The sequence below is a fragment of the Ictalurus furcatus genome, chromosome 11, assembly GCF_023375685.1.
Source record: "Ictalurus furcatus strain D&B chromosome 11, Billie_1.0, whole genome shotgun sequence".
NCBI classification, from domain to species: domain Eukaryota; kingdom Metazoa; phylum Chordata; class Actinopteri; order Siluriformes; family Ictaluridae; genus Ictalurus; species Ictalurus furcatus.
The window spans coordinates 3218373-3237500 of NC_071265.1; the positions used below are offsets into that span (position 1 = coordinate 3218373).

The 19128-nt window shown below is 41.5% G+C and overlaps 1 protein-coding gene across 1 annotated transcript; it reads left to right on the plus strand.

The window, feature by feature from the left end:
• Positions 1-1455: 1455 nt before the first annotated feature.
• ttll3 (tubulin tyrosine ligase-like family, member 3) lies at positions 1456-13942 on the plus strand. The gene is made up of 13 exons (XM_053636864.1): positions 1456-1616; positions 3849-3905; positions 4005-4108; positions 4956-5121; positions 5382-5428; positions 6634-6762; positions 6867-6981; positions 7062-7163; positions 8500-8692; positions 10198-10346; positions 11121-11364; positions 12456-12891; positions 13171-13942. The coding sequence occupies exons 1-13, from the start codon at positions 1610-1612 to the stop codon at positions 13834-13836; spliced, it is 2415 nt and encodes an 804-aa protein (XP_053492839.1). The 5' UTR covers positions 1456-1609; the 3' UTR covers positions 13837-13942.
• The last annotated feature ends 5186 nt before the right edge of the window (positions 13943-19128 follow it).

Below are 19128 nucleotides of genomic sequence, written 5' to 3' on the forward strand. Positions count from 1 at the left end.
TTTGATCAATCAAGCATACACTTAATGAATCATCCAGTATCAGATTCAAGTCTTTATAGTGTGCTGAATCAAATGACTCGAATCACCAATGAGAATCATTTTGCAAGAGATAACAAGAGATAGATTTTGCACCCTTTATATTGTACGATTAAGATGTACGAAAGCCACAAAAGTGTACTATAAAAGAAAGATAATAAACCTTTTTTTTTTCTTTAAATCATTAAGTAAAGGATTCAAATCCTGGACTGAACTAAATGAATCGAATCAGTAATAAGAATCATTTTGAGAATCGCTAGGAACTGAATCCGAATTATATGTGACATGAAATAATGACTTTTACAACCTTTATATTACTATATAAATATATGTTTTAATGAAAACAACGCAAAGTGTAATAAATAAATATATACTATAAACATCCTTGAATAAATGAATCAAATCCTTATAGAGCAGTGAACTAAATGAATCGAATCAGTAATAAGAATCATTTTGGGAATCGCTAGGAACTGAATCCGAATTATATGTGACATGAAATAATGACTTTTACAACCTTTATATTACTATATAAATATATGTTTTAATGAAAACAACGCAAAGTGTAATAAATAAATATATACTATAAACATCCTTGAATAAATGATTCAAATCCTTATAGAGCAGTGAACTAAATGAATCGAATCAGTAATAAGAATCATTTTGGGAATCGCTAGGAACTGAATCCGAATTATATGTGACATGAAATAATGACTTTTACAACCTTTATATTACTATATAAATATATGTTTTAATGAAAACAACGCAAAGTGTAATAAATAAATAAACACTATAAACATCCCTGAATAAATGATTCAAATAATTATAGAGCAGTGAACTAAATGAATCGAATCAGTAATAAGAATCATTTTGCGTATCGCTTTGGGGGTTGAATCCGAAATGACTCAATAATCCATATTTAGCATGAAACAATGTCTTTTACAACCTTTATACTAATATAAAGTGTATAAAAACAAAGAAAAAATGTAACTGTGTACTATAAACAATCTCTAAGTGAATGATTCAAATCGTCATAGCACAGTGAACCAAATGGTAATCGAATCAGTAATAAGAATCATTTTTTGCGTCACTGGGGACTCAATCCGAAATGACTCAGTACCCCAGATTTAGCTTGGAATGATGACTGTTACAAGGTTTATAGTGCACTATAAAATGCACCCCCTCCAAAAAATAAATAAATAAATATTTAAATGTGTACTATAAAGTTAAAGAATCATTCAGAAAATGATTCAAATTCCTCGTAGTGGACTGAACTAAATGAATCGGACTTAAGAATCGCCGGAGGCTGAATCCTGACTCCTTGAAATGTAACCTGAATTAATGGCTTTGACAGCATGTACAGTTCACTATAAAAGCTGTAAAAGTGTAATATTATAGACAAACGTTTCAGATTCATTGTTGTTTAGATCGAGTGGCGTCCCCGTTGCTGGGAAACCGTTGCCATGGGAACTCTCAACAGCGCGCCTGGGAGCAGACAGGGGTGTAGAAGCGGATCCAGGAGTGCTGTGAGCTGAGCTGAAAAGCGCTGGGCTGAAGAGCAGGTGAAGAGCCGGGAATGAAAAGTGAGTAAGATGTGTCTATGAGCTCTTTCTGCATAACAGGAACCACGTGACCTTTGATACGAACCTTCATTAAACGCCTGTGAGTGACTGTGGTCGTTCACAGCTGGAGATCAGTGGAAAGTAGAGATGGTTTGTTTTGAATGTAGATCCAGACAAACATCTCTCCACTGCACCTCTTCTTTTCTCTGTTGCGTTGGATGATTAATATTGTATTGTTGCACATGCAGTGTCTCATTCCCCTGTTCCACACTGATGCTGCCACTGTGTGAGATTTGCCTTATTGTCTCCAGTGACATCCAATCACAGGTACAGGTGTGAATGGGGTCAGGTGTGTTTTGGAAACTCAGTGTGATCTGATTACTCAAACCAAGCCTCTTCACCAAGCACTTAAATGAGAACTTATTTTACTATAAAATCATTTGATTTTTTCTCTTCTGTTGATGTACTAACCTCCACCTCACACCTTTGGAGTGTTGTGCTGTGAATAAGGTGCGTCTGATAAGTGTACACGTAAACCACTTTAGATGGAGATCAGATGTTTTTGGATGCATGTTAATGAGCCTGTAATGTAACACCATGACATTATCTGTATCTGTATCGATTTAGTGCTCCAAATATCAGTACTCGGAGTTAAATCCGAAGTGGGCGTGGCCTAAGCTTTCTTGCGTTCTTTCTTTCTTTCTGAGTTCCTCAACCTCAGTTTCATCCCTGCAGTTTATAATTGGTCTCGACTAGAGATTGTGGTTTAGTGGTTAGCACGTTTGCCTGTACTTCCAGGGTTTGGAGTTTGCACGTTCTCCCCGTGCTTTCTCCGGGCACTCCGGTTTCCTCCCGCAGTCCAAAGACATACATCGTGTGCTGATTGGCATTACTAAATTGTCTGTAGCGTGTGAATGGGTGTGTGTGTATGTGATTGTGCCCTGCGATCGGTCGACACCCCGTCCAGGGTGTCCTTTGACTCGTGCCCTGAGTTCCCTGAGATAGAGTCCAGGTTCCTTGCGACACTGTGTAGGATACGTGGTATGGAAAATGAATGGGTAGAGACTGTTTCCTCAGTCCTTGCACAATCCATTGTTCTTGGAACTCTGAAAAACCCTCACCTCTGACATGGAAAAGTGCAAGGAGACTCCAACATCCACTTGGCCTGAAATTACGTGCCAACTACACCATACAGCCGTGGTGACCAACCCTCTTCCTTGAGATCTACCTTCCTGCAGGTTTCATCTCCAACCAAAAGAAGATCTTCATTGAGAACTTCTTAAGGCAATGATTAGATGGTCATGTGTGCACAATTACGGTTGGAGCTAAAGTCTTCAGGAAGACTTTAGGGTTGGTGACCACTGCTATACAGTATGGCCAAAATTATGTAGACACCTGAACATTAAACATCTCATTCCAAAACCATAGGTATTAATATTGAGTTGTTCCTCCTTTACCGCTCCACTCTTCTGCGAAGGTTTTCCTCTAGATTTTGGAGCGTGGCTGTATTGATTTTGTGTTCATCCACGCTTTCCACAAGAGCATTAGTGAGGTCAAGTAGTGATGTTGGGATGATGAGGAGGTCTGGGGTGCAGTCGGTGTTCCAGTTCATCCCAAAGGTGTTCAATGGGGTTGAGGTCAGGACTCTGTGCGGGACGCTCGAGTTCTTCCACTCCAACCTTGTCTTCAAACCATGTCTACATGAGCATCGTCATGTCGGAACAGGTTTGGGCTTCTTGGTTCCAGTGAAGGGAACGTGTAAAGCTACAGTATACGCAGACATTCTATACAATTGTGTGCTTAGAACCTTGTGGGAACAGTTTGGGTAAGAACCACATATGGGTGTAATGGTCACATGGTGTCCACATACTTTTGGCAATATAGTGTTTCTTATACAGGGCGGCCATGTCGTTCCTAGCCGAAGCACTGGAAAACGTTTCGATGAGAGCTTTACGAGTTTGGCGTACAACGGATTGCACGATTTGTTTATTTATTTTTTATGTAACTGCACGTGATATTTTCTAACGAATTCAGTTGGCAGTATATATATTTCCCACAATGTACTGTATACAAACTCGTAGCTTCATTTAAACCACTGAAACCCTGACCAGGCAGTTACTCAGGACGACCGAATGGCTGTTGTACAGTATGTTCATGGTGGACTTCATATCCCGTTCACGTGACTTTTCCGTACGTTATACGTATCATAGGCAATATATCCTTTGTACTCTGACGTGATGTTTGCTTCTACAGAATTGAAGACTGATACGGACGACCCTCAGCACTCGAGCATGCAGCAGCATACACCAGGTAAAACACACACACCTGCAGGCACACTGTACACAATGCATACACATGTGTGCGTTTAATAAACGTGTGTGTGTGTGTGTGTGTGTGTGTTTGAGATAGGGTCCCCTCAGCAGGCCAGAGTACGGGGCAGTCGTGTAAGCTTTCCTGTGATACACATTGACAGACTGAGAGCAGCCAAAGCTCTAGTGGCCAAGGCTGTAAAGGTCAGTGCCTTATGTTTATAATCACATTCCGACTGTTCCCTTAACGGGCAGCATTCCTGACATTTTCCCGTGTTTTAAATTAACCAGCCGATGTAAATTTTCCTCACAGTCTTCTCTACAGTGTTTCGCAAATCACCACTGTAACATGTGTAAAGATTTTAAATACTAAACTTTGCTGGATTCTGGATTCCGATTGGTCAGAAGGTGTTGATTAATTTAACAATAGTTTGTATTATGTATGATTAATTATGCTGTATATATTACATTATGGCGGGCGGGCGGGGGGGGGGGTGGCATAGAGGTGCTCCGAGGGTTTCCTGCGGGTGCTCTGGTTTCCTCCCGCGGTCCAAAGACATACGTCGTAGGCTGATTGGCTGTCTCTAAATTGTGTGAATGGGTGTATGAGTGTGTGTGTGTGTGTGCGATTGTGCCCTGCGATGTTTTGGGTGTCCCCGCGACCCTGTGTAGGATAAGCGCTACATATTATGGATGGATATTACAGTATATTCATGCGCTCGTTCTAATACGTTGTAGTTTCTATAGTAGCAGCTCGTTCACAGGGACGCTCTAAATAAACAGATTTTTAAAAAAAAACAAAAAAAAAAACAATGTGTAATGACTGATATGTTGAAGTTTCCTGTAAGGAGATGTTCATGTAACATTTCTGGAAGGAGTCTCCAGTGTAAGAGCTCTGTAGCATGACGGGCATGCGTCTTTTTTGTCTTATTAACTTCAAGAGAGACGTTCCAGATCACACCTCTAATAGTTTCTGAGTGAATAGTATGAATGAGGTGTGTGATAAGACCGTGAAGTGTCGTGAAGGTCACGTTTCGTTCTGATGACGCAGGAAAAGAAGGTGTTCTCGGTGCAGGGGCCGTACCCTGTGATTCGCGCCGCTCTCAGAGCCAGAGGCTGGGTGGAGCGTCGGATGCCTCGCCGCTCCACACAGAGTCATCACCATGGAGACCGGGACGCCGAGGTCACGGAGGAGACTGACAGCAGCAACGATGATGGTAACGGATTGTCTGGTTAGACAGATACGACAGAAAATCTGCAGCTGTGCATGTAAAGTGTTATAGTATGCAAATGCTATGCTATGCTCAGGGCCATCGGATGCACTTTTTATTAATTAATGCGCCTCTGTAATGCCGGTTCAAGACGGTGAACTTGACACCGCACAGTTCAGCTAAGATATCAGAGACACAGATCAGTCTCAGCCTCCCCGTAGAGAGTATGTCATCGCTACGTCCTCTTTGTCTTTGTGCACGTACAGACCGAGGAGACAAGGAGTACGACCCTGATGACACGTACAACCTCATGGTGAGCTTCGGAGGCTTTCAGCCCTTCATTAACACCCTGCACTTATTCACCTCACCTCTCAAACAACACAGTAAAGGAGTACACCTGTGTTGTTGTTTTTTTATCCTAATCTCTATTTATTGAACCTGTAATGTGTGTGTGTGTGTGTGTTTCCCTGTACTTTAGAAAGGAACAGAAAACATGTTTACACCAAACTCACTTATAATCGAAGTCTAAGGGCAGATGTTCAATCTCTGGCAATAAATTAAAGTATGTGACGTACAGTTGCAATCAAACTGATTCGACCCCCAGTGCAAATCAGGTTTACTGTCAACATTGACAGACGTTCAGCTGTTTGCGCTGAACAAATCAAACAAAAGCAGTTGAAATAGTTCGACACCTAGAATGCTTGAAGCGGTTTCCACAAATTCAACTGAAAATGCAATGTATAATGATTTCTCCAGTCTCAAAATTATTCACCCCCTTCATGGTAAGCATCTTTAGTACTTAGTAGAGCACGCTTTTGCTGTTATGACCTGAGATGCAGAGCTTCTGGTAGCGTTCCTGAGGAATCTTCTGCCGTTCCTCATGAGCAACGGCGTCCAGGTCGGTAATGTTCTTGGGTTTGCGTGCTGCGACCGCCTTCTTCAAATCCCACCAGAGATTTTCCATGGGGTTCAAGTCAGGTGACTGTGATGGCCCTGTAGAATCTTCCCGGACTTCTTCTGCAATTAAGCCTGGGTAGAATCTGAGGTATGCTTGGGATCGTTGTCCTGTTGGAAGGGCCAGTGACGCCCGAGCTTCAGCTTCCTCACAGACGGCACGGAGGAATCTTAGCCCAGTCCTCATGAGCAATGGCCTCTAGTTCAGTAGAATTCTTGGGTTTGCGAGCTGCAACCGCCTTCTTCTTCTAAACACACCCATCCACACACTCATTCATCCAGACAAACAGCACGACACTGCGCTTTTCTGAAAAGCTCAATCATATTTTGAAGCTCCACTGCAGTGGCGAAAAAAAAAACAGTGAAAGCACCGTACAAGGTTTCCACAAGGTCCATACGTCATCAGAGCCACACAAGTACACGTTCAAATCCTGCTCTAAGACTTCTATGAAGAGATAATAATTGAGTTTGGAGTAAAGAGGTTTTCTGTTCTTCTCGTATATGTGTCTGAAATAATCACACATACATACGTGTAAGTCTTTTCTGTTTGATTAACCCCCCTAGTCTCGTCTATTGCACAACGAATTGACATATTTCTACTGGACTACAAAGAGTGACGCACTCGACCATATGTCATTACATAAAGACCAGATGATTAATCACTACGCAAAAGCAGGATCCTTCACCACCAAGGTCTCTGTCAAGTTCTTCTCAGGAATAACACTCACTGCTCGACCTCATATACAGTATTTATACCGTACATGTCTGTAAAGTCAGATTCGGTTTCTCTGTCTCAGGTGGGCTTGTGCATGAATTTGAGAAATCTGCAGTGGTTCGACTCGACAGACCCCGACACGTTCTTTCCACGCTGCTACCGCCTGGGGGCGGAGGATGAAAAGCAAGCGTTCACTGGTCAGTTAAAGCTCATGTGGTTCATAGTACAGGGTGCAGGACTGGTGCAAGTCATTAAGCTCTGTTTCAACACCCTACAGATGACTTTAGACGGACTGCGTGCACAAGCCTGCTACGGTATGTCGTAGAGAGAGCTGGAGGACAAGAGGAGGACGACATCTATCACGTTAAACAGCCTCAGGGTAAGACACATAACCAGAGCGTGGGTTTGTCAGGCCATAGGCGAACTTGCAATACAATACATCCATCCATCCATCCATCTTCTACCGCTTACTCCTTTTCGGGGTCACGGGGAACCTGGAGCCTATCCCAGGCAGCATCGGGCGCAAGGCGGGGTACACCCTGGACAGGGTGCCAGTCACCCCCGCAGGGCACACAATCACATACACACTCACACACCCATTCATACACTACAGACACGTTCTCCTCACACCTCCAGGGTCGGGGGTTCGATTCCCACCGCTGCCCTGTGTGTGTGGAGTTTGCATGTTCTCCCCGTGCTGCGGGGGTTTCCTCCGGGTACTCCGGTTTCCTCTCCCAGTCCAAAGACATGCACGGTAGGCTGATTGGCGTGTCCAAAGTGTCCGTAGTGTATGAATGGGTGTGTGAGTGTGTATGTGATTGTGTGCCCTGTGATGGATTGGCACCCTGTCCAGGGTGTACCCCGCCTTGTACCCGATGCTCCCTGGGATAGGCTCCAGGTTTCCCCGTGACCCTGAAAAGGATAAAGCGGTATAGAGGATGGATGGATGGAGGTGTAGACGAGTAAAGTCGAACAGTACTGAGTGTGTTTACAGGACACAGGACAATCTTTATGACTACAGAAGCACCTCTTTGGTCCAAATCTATAGTATCCAGATGAGAGTTTAAGAATGGACCCCTTTAGCATATTTCTACACTGCACGATATGTGCAGACACAGGAAATGCCTGAGAATCAGTGCAAACAAGACATGAGATGTAGCTAATAAATACCTAGCATTGTGTTAGCCGAAACACGACTGTGAAATCTAGCTTATGTTAGCTAGTGTTAGGCTAGTCATGTTCGGTATCACAGTTTAGCTAGTAAATGGCTAATTCTACATTAGCCTAGCTAATCAGACATCACTAGCTTATCGCTAGCTAACTGGAGCAGCATTACTCTATAACACGGCTTAGTTTAAGACTTTCAATCCACTTAGTGGTGCTAAGGTAGGAAATTGAGAAACCACACCTGAAACTCCGCCTCTTTCCTATAAACCTAACTTCCTGTGAATTTCCCTTTGCAATCACGCTAGTCTTGTGTCACTCAAGCCACTCTGCGTTGAATGCTAGCAGGCTACGTTCTTAAGTATCTTAAGGTGTTTTCTGGCTAGTTCAATATGTCTCCAGAAGTCCGGGACGTCCGGAAGTCCAACCAAAGTTTTCCCACCAGTCCAGTTCCACAATGACTCCTCATACCCCGATCAGCTGATGTGGTTCGGCAGATCACACAGTGACCAGCAGAGCAGTCTAAACTCGCACCTCGTCCCCGTGTCTAGGTCTGGACAAGCGGCATAAACCGCAAGCCAAGCAGAGGATTGGAGTCGGCCTGATCGAGACGGCACTACGTGTGTCCCAGGAGTATCTTAACAGCCTGGAACACTGCGACATAGACATCGCTCTGGAAACCCCACCCACTCTCTCAGAGAAACAGTGGACAAACTTTATCCACAGCTACTACCTGGTCATTCAGTGAGTACAATATTACAGTCGACATTATTATCAAATTACCCTAACTGCGCTTGTAGTTTAAGAGATGTATTATTCAATATCAGCTGATAGCTGATATTTTCTATATCTTTACGGCACCCTTTAACATGTTTCTAAACAGATTATATGCAGGAAGTAACACTAGACTAGACTGAACATCTGGGGGCCCTAATTGACAAATTAAACCCCACCCACACCAATTACTGTATGTATTATTTCACATACTAGACTGAACGCAATTAATACTTCATTATCTTGGATGAGACAAAAGGCTACTGTTGTCCTAGCTAGTACTAAAGTGTGTTCTCCTTTACACTTTTTACTCTAATACTAGCTAGTTAGGTAGTTGGTGACTAACTTTTTCTAACCATTTCAGTTGCATCAACAAGAGAAAGCAATAAATTGACTAAATCCAAACATTCATTTCTTGCTGGTGTTTTGGATCTGTCTCTCCTCCTCTCCTTTTTTCTTTTCATGGTTTTCCACCTCGGATAGATACGACCTTTCCTGCTCTGCGCTTCTTCACCTTGTCACATTCGTTACTTGATTTCGTTACGTAAACGGCAGTTTCTGTTCTTTTAACACCACAAGGGTTATGCCTGATACATTTTGCCAAATTATAGGGGTGTTTTTTAAAAAAAAAATCTTTTGCATATTTATTTGATAAATTATGGTGCCCCCTGGTGGTCTGGAGGCCCTAAGCGATCATGTATACCACTTAAGAAATGGTCCAATGCGAGTGCGTGAGATCAGTGGAGGACTTCCTATAATTTTCTACTTAGTAACGTCTACAAAATTACTCTAACACTACTAATACTACAACTACTACAGAAAAGTAGGTTCTCGATTTCACATAGGTTTAGTGTTTATCGTATTTTGTCTAGATTTATTAAACACCAATATAGTTGTAGGTTTAGGGTTAGGTTAGATGGATATATTCGATTTGATGGATATAAGCCGATGTTCTGTTGATTTGCTCGCAGTCAGTGCGCTCACTGCCCCATCTAGCTTCCGGAGAGTCATCATTGCATCTCGTCATCAACAAGTGCTAACAGCGCTCCATCGGGGCAGGATTTCCGCTGCCCCAGTGCATAGCCTCTCAACTTAATTTCGTTGAATATTGGCATCCATCCCCACCAAAATCTATGAACATGAGCTTATATTCCTTTTGTGTATGTGTGTATGTGTAGCCGTGCTCATGAATCTGACCGCAGTGATGAGTATAAAGTTGTGTCTTCTGTGTAAAAATGAAAGCCAACCGTATTTTTGTGAATTACAAAATTGCAGACCTAAAGCAGACCAGCCCGAATCTCCACAAGCTTCTTAACATACTGTCAAGAAAGAACCGCTATAGCGTTGCCAGATTCACTTGACTTAAATATATTCGAACAAACTAAGTGTAACAGTATAGCTAATTATGTAATGTTGACGATACACGAGCTAGCCGTTTCTGTTTTGTGTGTTTTTCCTCTCGTTTATCTCCGTAGTGATGGCGTGGTGTTGGAGGGATGTACCGAGTATTCAGAGCGCTGTCAGTCCATGCTAGAACGAATGCGCAAGGTCTGTTCACAGCTGGAGATTGATGGAGTCAATAACATCTGGATTATTAAACCAGGGGCTAAATCAAGAGGCAGGGGTGAGTGAAGAGTGTGTGTGTGTGTGTGTGTGTGTGTGTGTGAGAGAGAGAGAGAGTCAGAGAGTTGGTGTGATTTCCTGCAGCCTGAAAGTCACTGTGAGAACAGATGCGCACATGCTAAAGAGTACAACCGAAGGGCACGGGAGGTATTATATTTGCAGAAGTCCGTTTCTGCCAGATGGAGACAAAATTATGAGCAAAAACATACACTCGTATTTGGTGTGCATAATGTATTTTGAGCAGCTTCTCGCATCTCACAGCCTTTAATTGCCATTTTATTAAAACACAATTATGCGCATGTGGCAAATTTCACTCTCCTGGAAGTTTATCTCCTCTAGGAGTCTCCAGGAGAACTCATTGCTGCTATCGAGTATTCTGGGATACCCCAGCTTAATTCATGCGATTATTATTATTATTATTATTTATCAATCACTCGCAACATGCCCACTTTTTTTTGCATGCGCATTTTGCTGCACATTATTTCAAATGTTTGTAAATCAGGCCCTGTCTGTTATATTAGGCTAAAAAACGTCATTTTGCACGTGAATTCGTCAGTAGATGAGATCCAGATGTCGGGAGTACAGTAAAGTAGGATTGCCTGAATTAGACTTCTATATTTTATATCTTTTCAGATACAAATCAGCATCACTGAGGCTTTCAGTTCTGTATAGTAGCATGTATGGAGAAAAAGCTGTGCTGGATTTCCCCTATGCTAATGAGCAGAGTGTGAGGTGTTTGTTTTGTCGTGTGTGTGTGTGTGTGTGTGTGTTGTAGGTATAGTGTGTATGGACAGGCTAGATGAGATCCTGGGTTTAGTCAACAGCGACTCGGCTCTGATTAAAGACAGTAAGTGGGTGGTGCAGAAGTACGTGGAGCGCCCCCTGCTGATCCACGGCACTAAGTTCGACCTGCGCCAGTGGTTCCTGGTGACGGACTGGAACCCTCTCACGGTGTGGTTCTACCGGGACAGTTACCTGCGTTTCTCCACCCAGCTCTACTCCACACACAGACTGGACAGGTGCGAGAGAAAGACACACCTAAATCACACAGAATCTCTCAACCGTGCCAAAATTACCCCACGCTACTAATCTAAAATTCCAGCTGTTTTAGTCTGATCCAATTTTTATTATTATTATTTTTTTAATGCAATCGTTAATGCACAAACGACAATCCACACGCATCTCGGATCAAGCGTCGCAGATTAAGTTTAACTTTAAAGGTTTTTCACATCCAAGCGTCCAAACACCAAAATTATTGGCACCCTTTATGAAAATGAGATGGGTGATATATCTGTGGAGTTTTATTTAAACACTGCAAAAATTTTTAAATATCGTAAATATTTTTCAGATTTATGTAGTCTTTCCTGTTATGAAAGATTACAATAAAGCAAAAAAATATATATATATGGTTATTAAACCTATTTCTAGACATTTGCAGTCATTTCAAGCTTTAAAAATTCTAGATAATTTAGCTTCTTTTTAGAAATAAATGATAAAGACGAGCAGAATTATCTGGGAATAGAAGAAGACTAGATGTCTAGAAATAAGATTTTATATCTTATATTTGCTTTATTGTAATCATATAATAGGAGATACTAAATAAATCTGACTGTAGTCGAGAGAGTTCTACTTGCGAAGACCTTTTCCTGCAAAACACTCCTTTAAAGTGTATGAGATTCTTTTTTTTTTTGCTAGAGGGAAGAATTTTGTTCATTTTATGAAGTAGTAAAATTGACTCCTCGGGTTTAATGTTTATTTTATTAAACAGTTCGACGTCTGAATGTATTTGCTAAGACATTAAACCTGGAACTAACCCTATTCGGGTTTTCTTGTGTTCTCGGGCTGAGAGATACGGAGGCACCGCTGATCTATTTTACAATCGTTTAAATCGCATTTCTATAACTATCGCAACATTCACAATTCGCAACGTTGCCATGCAGCGGATCCGACTAGTGTCTTCCTTTCAGTCTTCTGGGAATTGGCTCCGCCCCTTTATTTCCTCAAAAGGAAAAGTCCTAAAGTTAACCGGGCGGGTGTGGTCGAGTTGTCAGTGTTCACGTCGCAGTCGACCTGATGCGAACGTTCTGTGTCCTCCCTTCTCGTGTCTCAGCTCTGTCCATCTCTGCAACAACTCCATTCAGAAGTATTTCCAGCCGAGTGCTGGTCGTGACCCATCGCTGCCTGCTGAGACCATGTGGTCGAGTGCCGAGTTCCGCTCTTGGCTCGCGGCTTCGGGGCGGGGCGGTCTGTGGGAGGACGTGGTGCTTCCAGGTATGAGAAGAGCCTTGATCCAGACTCTCCTGACAGCTCAAGACAGCGTGGAGCCACGCAAGGCCAGCTTCGAGCTGTACGGAGCAGACTTTCTCCTGGGGTGTGACCTCCAGCCCTGGCTGCTGGAGGTGAACGTCAGCCCCACCATGGCCTGCTCGACGGCCGTCACTGCCCGACTCTGCCCCGCCGTGCAGGAGGACACACTGCGCGTGGTGCTGGATCGACGCTACGACCGCAACACCGACACCGGAGGCTTCCAGCTTATATACAAGCAGGTGATTACAGACACATGCGCTAGTTTAACTGCAGCAGATCATTTCTATGCGAGTCAGAACACTTGGAGGTGTGCTGTTAAATGAAAATAATCAACAACACAGTGGCGTGATGAAGTGGAGTAACTGTAAACTTATGAAGTCGGTTCTTTTCCCGTTTTATTCCTCGTATACCATAGCGATTTACCAGCGCGAACAATCTCGTGTTCGACGAGGAATATCTTGTCACCCTTTCTCATCCATGAAGAGCATGCTTTGAATGTTCTCCTCATGTTTCTCCAGGCACCAGTGGAGGTTCCTCAGTATTTAGGTGTCAGCTTTCTAGTGGAAGGAGCTCAGATCAGGCGTCCCCGTTCGTCTCGCCCTAAAGCATTCATCAGGTCTCATTACGAATCGCTACACAAATCCAGACGCGTCCTCCAACCTCACACTCGCCCTTCAGATAAGGAGAACCAGCGTGAGGAAGAGAAGAGGATCTGTCCAGCACCCGTCTGCACCCGAAAGGTCACGATGGAGAGACGTGTAACTTTACAGCCTCTGATGGAGAAAAGACGCCTGAGGACAGACGCGTCACCCTCGTCCTCTGGTCCCCTTCCGAATCCTTCTGACCGTCATCACCTTCACACTTCACACACACACACGCATCACTCACACGTACGCGCAGAGCCGACACACGCTCACACTCACAGGACGCAGAGGCACGCGCTCTCTCTGAACCGTCTCGAACCTTCGCTGGAGATAATCACGCTACAACCTGGGATCTTATACAAGGGCTTTTACCAGCAGAACACACACACACACACTCCTCTCACACACACTGTCCAGGTGTCTCACCCAGTCATACGCCTACACCAGAACTTCTCCCTGCTCCAGCGGCAGAACACGGAGACGTACAGAAACAAAGGACACGCGGCTCCCCGAGACTGTACAAGCCGAAGAGAGAAATAAAGATGCAATTTTAAAAGCAGGTGTTTTTTGTTTTTTTTTCGTAATAATGTAAACACTTCACAGAATTGAAGTATAAAACACAGTAGGTGACATATTTCAGTTTTACTTCAGATCTAAGATATTCAGAATGATTTGAATCCAGTGTTCAGAAATGAATTCGTTTCAAATGAGGTTCAAAAATATGTATCCAATTATTTATATATATATATATATAGAGAGAGAGAGAGAGAGAGAGTATATTTTTCAGTATTCATTTATTTATCGTTCAGTGCTCATCTATTTATTTCATTATTACTCGTTTATTTAACGTTTAATTTAACCGTTAACCCACACTGCGTTAGTTCCTGTTCTCACTTACGTTATAGCAGATATAAACATTCATTCCCTCAAGGGCTCTCTCTCTCTTTTTCTCTCTCTCTTGATGTTAATAAGACAAAAAAACACCGCTCGGTCATGTTACAGAGAAACGACGAAGCGTGAATTCCTCTGTCCTGAAGATGCCAGAAAGCTTAAAGTTACAGCTTTACTTCTGGCCCTGGAGACTCCTTCCATACCTGTTGAATAAATGTACAGAATGTAGACATAAGACGATACGCTAACGTCACGTTCTGAGACATGACTGTTCCTATACTTTTGCTCACCTAAAAATTGGGTGGTTCTTTTTTTCTTTCTTCCCTTCTTTCTTTCTTTCTTTCTCCTTATTTCTTCCCTCCTTTCTTCCTTCCTTTATTTTTTTCTTTCTCCTAATTTCTTTTTCTTTCTTTCTTTTTTCTTTCTCCTGTTCTTTCTTTCTTCTAATTTCTTTCTTTCTCCTATTTTTTTTCTTCTTTCTTTCTTGCTTTCTTTCTCCTAATTTCTTTCTTTCTCTTCCCCTAATTTCTTTCCTTCTTTCTTTCTTTCTCCTAATTTCTTTCTTTCTCTTCCCCTAATTTCTTTCCTTCTTTCTTTCTTTCTCCTAATTTCTTTCTTTCTCTTCCCCTAATTTCTTTCCTTCTTTCTTTCTTTCTCCTAATTTCTTTCTTTCTCTTCCCCTAATTTCTTTCTTTCTTTCTTTCTCCTAATTTCTTTCTTTCTCTTCCCCTAATTTCTTTCTTTCTTTCTTTCTTTCTTTCTTTCTCCTAATTTCTTTCTTTCTCTTCCCCTAATTTCTTTCTTTCTCTTTCTTTCTTTCTTTCTTTCTTTCTTTCTTCTAATTTCTTTCTTTCCCCTAATTGCTTTCTTTCTTTCTTCCTTTCCCCTAATTTCTTTCTTTCTATTTCTTTATTTCTTTCCTTCCCTTAATTTCTTTCTTTCTTTCTTTCTTCCTTTCCCTTAATTTCTTTCTTTCTTTCTTTCTTTCTTTCTTTCCCCTAATTTCTTTCTTTTTCTTTCTTTCTTTCTGCTAATTTTTCTTTCTTCCTTCCTTCCTTCTTTCCCCTAATTTCTTTTTTTCTCTTTCTTTCTTCCCTTCTTTCTTTCTGTCTTTCTTTCTTCCTTTCTTTCTTTCTCCTTCTTTCTTTCTTCCTTCCTTCCTTTCTTTCTTTCTTTCCCCTAATTTCTTTCTTTCTCCTGGAGACTCCTTCCGTAACTGTTAAATAAATGTATAGAAAGCAGACGTGAGACGATACGCTAAAGTCACGATCAGAGACATATCCCATACAGGCGTCACAGGACGATTCCGACGCCGATAAAATGTTCCGTTTCAATACATTTATTTTGTAATGATAACTAATCAAACCCACTGCAATTTCAATACACTGTGTTGCAAGAAAAGTAGGTCAGGATTGATAAAATCAGGGTGTAAGTTCCCCCTTATTATTAACATTACAGTCCCCTGCGAAAGTATCGGAAGAGCGAGGCCACTTCAAGCTGTAGTACAAGCCCGGAAGAGCAACACAACGTGAACAACCAAGTATCAAGTGTTATTTAATTGGACTTACTTCAAGACTGATCTGTTCCTATACTTTTGCTCACCTAAAAATTGTGTGGTCCGATCCAAACGGCGGCGTGTTCTAAGCCGTTTAACACGTCTAGATGTAAATATCACGGTACGAAAGCTGAAATTCTGATCCGTCGTCTCATCTTTTTTCCTCAAATCAAATGTCTTCGGTTCATCGCGAAAACAAAAGAATTGGACTCGCCGTTCCAGTACTTTTGGACGGGCCTGTGTTTGAAACTTTTTTACACTGTCGTAAATGTGTTTCACGGCAATGTTATTAATATGGAAAGATTGCGCCTTGTACGATTCAATAAGAAATAAGTGTCACGAGCGTTCCTCCGGCTGTCTGAGGTCCGCCTGAAATGCACGAGTGCGCCACACTTTATAATCAGACTGTACATGTGAGAAGAACCATCGTGGTTTGATCCTGTATATTCCTCCATGGCTGTTTTTGGTTCCAGCGCAACACGTGACGTGCATCTGAATGGTTTTTAGACGTGAGTGTGACTTGCATGGAGCATTGATCTTAACTCGCACTGGTTTCAGATGGAGGTCAAGCCAGCCGAGGTAGAAACCCCAGTGCACGTACTGTACATGTCGCGGTTTGCTGTACCTTGCTTCAGATGGCTATGCTGCGGGTCTGCGGTAGTGATATTCAGTGATAGACAATGATGTTCTGTCTCATGCCAAATAGAAAGGATAATGCATTAGAACGGCACTACTGTCAGGGCTGCTGTTATAGGGAATGAATCAACACCTTTTGACCAATCAGAATGCATTGAACAGCACTGAGGTCTGTAAAGCAGAGATGGAGGCAATGACTATAAGTAATCTGAACATGGAGAAAATGTGTTGCGAGTGGAAAGTTCAGGAATAATTAAAGGTAATTGGTCATCATAATTAGGTAAAATATTATTATACACGCTTAACTAATGAGTTTAATATTGAATATTTTGTTCATAAAATGAATGAACTAAGGGGTTTTTTAAATGCAGTATTCACACATTGACCACTAGAGGCACTAGAGGATGACTCCAAAAGGAGTAGTGTGTAATTTAGTGTGTGTGTGTGTGTGTGTGTGTGTGTGTGTTAGTTACAGTAGATGGACGTTAGAGGTTCAGAGAAGCTGAGTGAATAGAGATTCTCCACATTCCTGTGTGAGGTAAAGAGTGTGTGTATTGAGCACCGTACACTGCAGCAAACCGAGCTGGTTATTAAAACAGAGACCGTTCTATTGAACATGAATTTTAAAACATTCCGCACAATTCAAGGTGAATAATAAAGTTGTTAAAATGTAAAATGGTTTTGGAGAGATATCTACAAGAGGAATTTCAGCATCAGAGACTCGCCATTTTCACAGAAACAGAAATATGTACAGATATAAAAAAGGACACATCAGACATTTCATATTAAACCTGCGTTAATCCGATCCCATATGGGCCTCTGGGAGGGAGGAGCTGTGTCTGTTATTACTCAAACCTCCCTGAAGACCACCGTCATGTCCACACGCTCTCCTCTCTTCTGTCTTCCTTCTGTCTTTCTTTATTCTGCCTTTCTTTCTTTCTTCCTTCTGTTCTGTCTTTCTTCTGTCTTTCTTTATTCTGGCTTTCTTTCTTTCTTCCTTCTGTCTTTCTTTATTCCTTTCTTTCTTTCTTCCCCTAATTTTTTTCCCTTCTTTCTTCCTTTCTCCTAATTTCTTTCTTCCTTTATTCCTTCCTTTCTTTTTTCCTTCCTTCTTTCTTTCTTTCTTTTAATGTCTTTCTTTCTGTCTTTCTCTTAATGTCTTTCTTTCTTTCTTTCTTTCTTTTTCTTTCCCCTAATTTCTTTCTTTCTTTCTCCTAAGTTCTTTCTTTCTCCTAATGTCTTTCTTTCTTTCTTTCTTCGCTTCTCTTTCTTTCTTTCTTTCTTTCCTCTAATTTCTTTCTTTCTTTCTTTCTTTCTTTCTTTCTTGCTTGCTTGCTTGCTTTCTCCTAATTTCTTTCTTCCCTTCTTTCTTTCTCCTAGTCTTTCTTTCTTTCTCCTGATTTTTTTCTCTTTCATTCTTTCTTTCTTTCTTTCTCCTAATTTCTTTTTCTCCTAATGTCTTTCTTTCTTTCTTTCTTCCCTTCTTTCTTTCTTTCTTTCTTTCTTTCTTTCTTTCCCCTAATTTCTTCCCTTCTTTCTTTCCTAATTTCTTTCTTTCTCCTAATTTCTTTCTTTCTCCTAATGTCTTTCTTTCTTTCTTCCCTTCTCTTTCTTTCTTTCTTTCTTTCTTTCTTTCTTTCTTTGAGTATTATATCTATCTATCTATCTATCTATCTATATATATATATATATATATACTTATACACTCATATCGTTATATACTTATACACTCATATCGTTATATACTCATACACTCATATCGTTATATACTCATACACTCATATCGTTATATACTCATACACTCATATCGTTATATACTCATACACTCATATCGTTATATACTCATACACTCATATCGTTATATACTCATACACTCATATCGTTATATACTCATACACTCATATCATTATATACTCATACACTCATATCATTATATACTCATACACTCATATCATTATATACTCATACACTCATATCGTTATACACTCAGATACACTCATATCATTATGGGGGGGGAGTGTAGTCCTCTTTGGCCATGTTTGTAGTTGGTGGTGTATTCTGGGAAATGGAGTCGCTAGCTTACTGTGATATGAAAATATGGGTATTTTTCTTTCTTTCTTCTTTTTTATTTTTATTTTTATTTTTCCTCTCAGGGTTCACCGAGCCTCGTTACTGGTGTTTCTGTCTGACTGTGATGTTGAATTTATGTACATTTGTTTCTATTTATTTTTTTCTGTAGTTATTCTCTAATTTGTCTGTACCCAAGCTTCAGCAATACAAATGTTGTCATGTCAATTAAGCAACCTTCTGACTTGACATGAGAGAGAGATAGAGAGAGAAAGAGAGAGAGAGACAGAAAGAGAGACAGACAGATAGACAAAGAGATGAGAAAGAGAGAGAGAGAGAGAGACAGACAGACAGACAAGGAGAGATGGGGAGAGAGTGAGAGAGACAAAGACAGACAAAGAGAGAGGGGGAGAGAGAGAGAAAAAATGGAAACAGACAGACAAAGAGAGAGAGAAAGAGAGAGACAGACAGACAAAGAGTGGGGGGAGGGAGAGAGACAGAGAGAGACAGACAGACAAAGAGAGAGGGAGAGAAAGAGAGAGCGGGAGAGAGAAAGACAGACAAAGGGAGAGGGGGGAGAGAGAGAGAAAAAAAGGGAAACAGAGAGACAGAGAGAGAGACAGAGAGAGAGAGAGAGACAGAGAGAGAGACAGAGAGAGAGAGAGACAGACATACAGAGAGAG

What these genes read in the sequence shown, in the direction of transcription:
- ttll3 (XM_053636864.1), top strand. An exon ending in TAGTGGCCAAGGCTGTAAAG is followed by an intron (nt 4,109 to 4,955) that starts GTCAGTGCCTTA and finishes CTGATGACGCAG; the next exon opens with GAAAAGAAGGTGTTCTCGGT. An exon ending in TCACGTTAAACAGCCTCAGG is followed by an intron (nt 7,164 to 8,499) that starts GTAAGACACATA and finishes CCCCGTGTCTAG; the next exon opens with GTCTGGACAAGCGGCATAAA.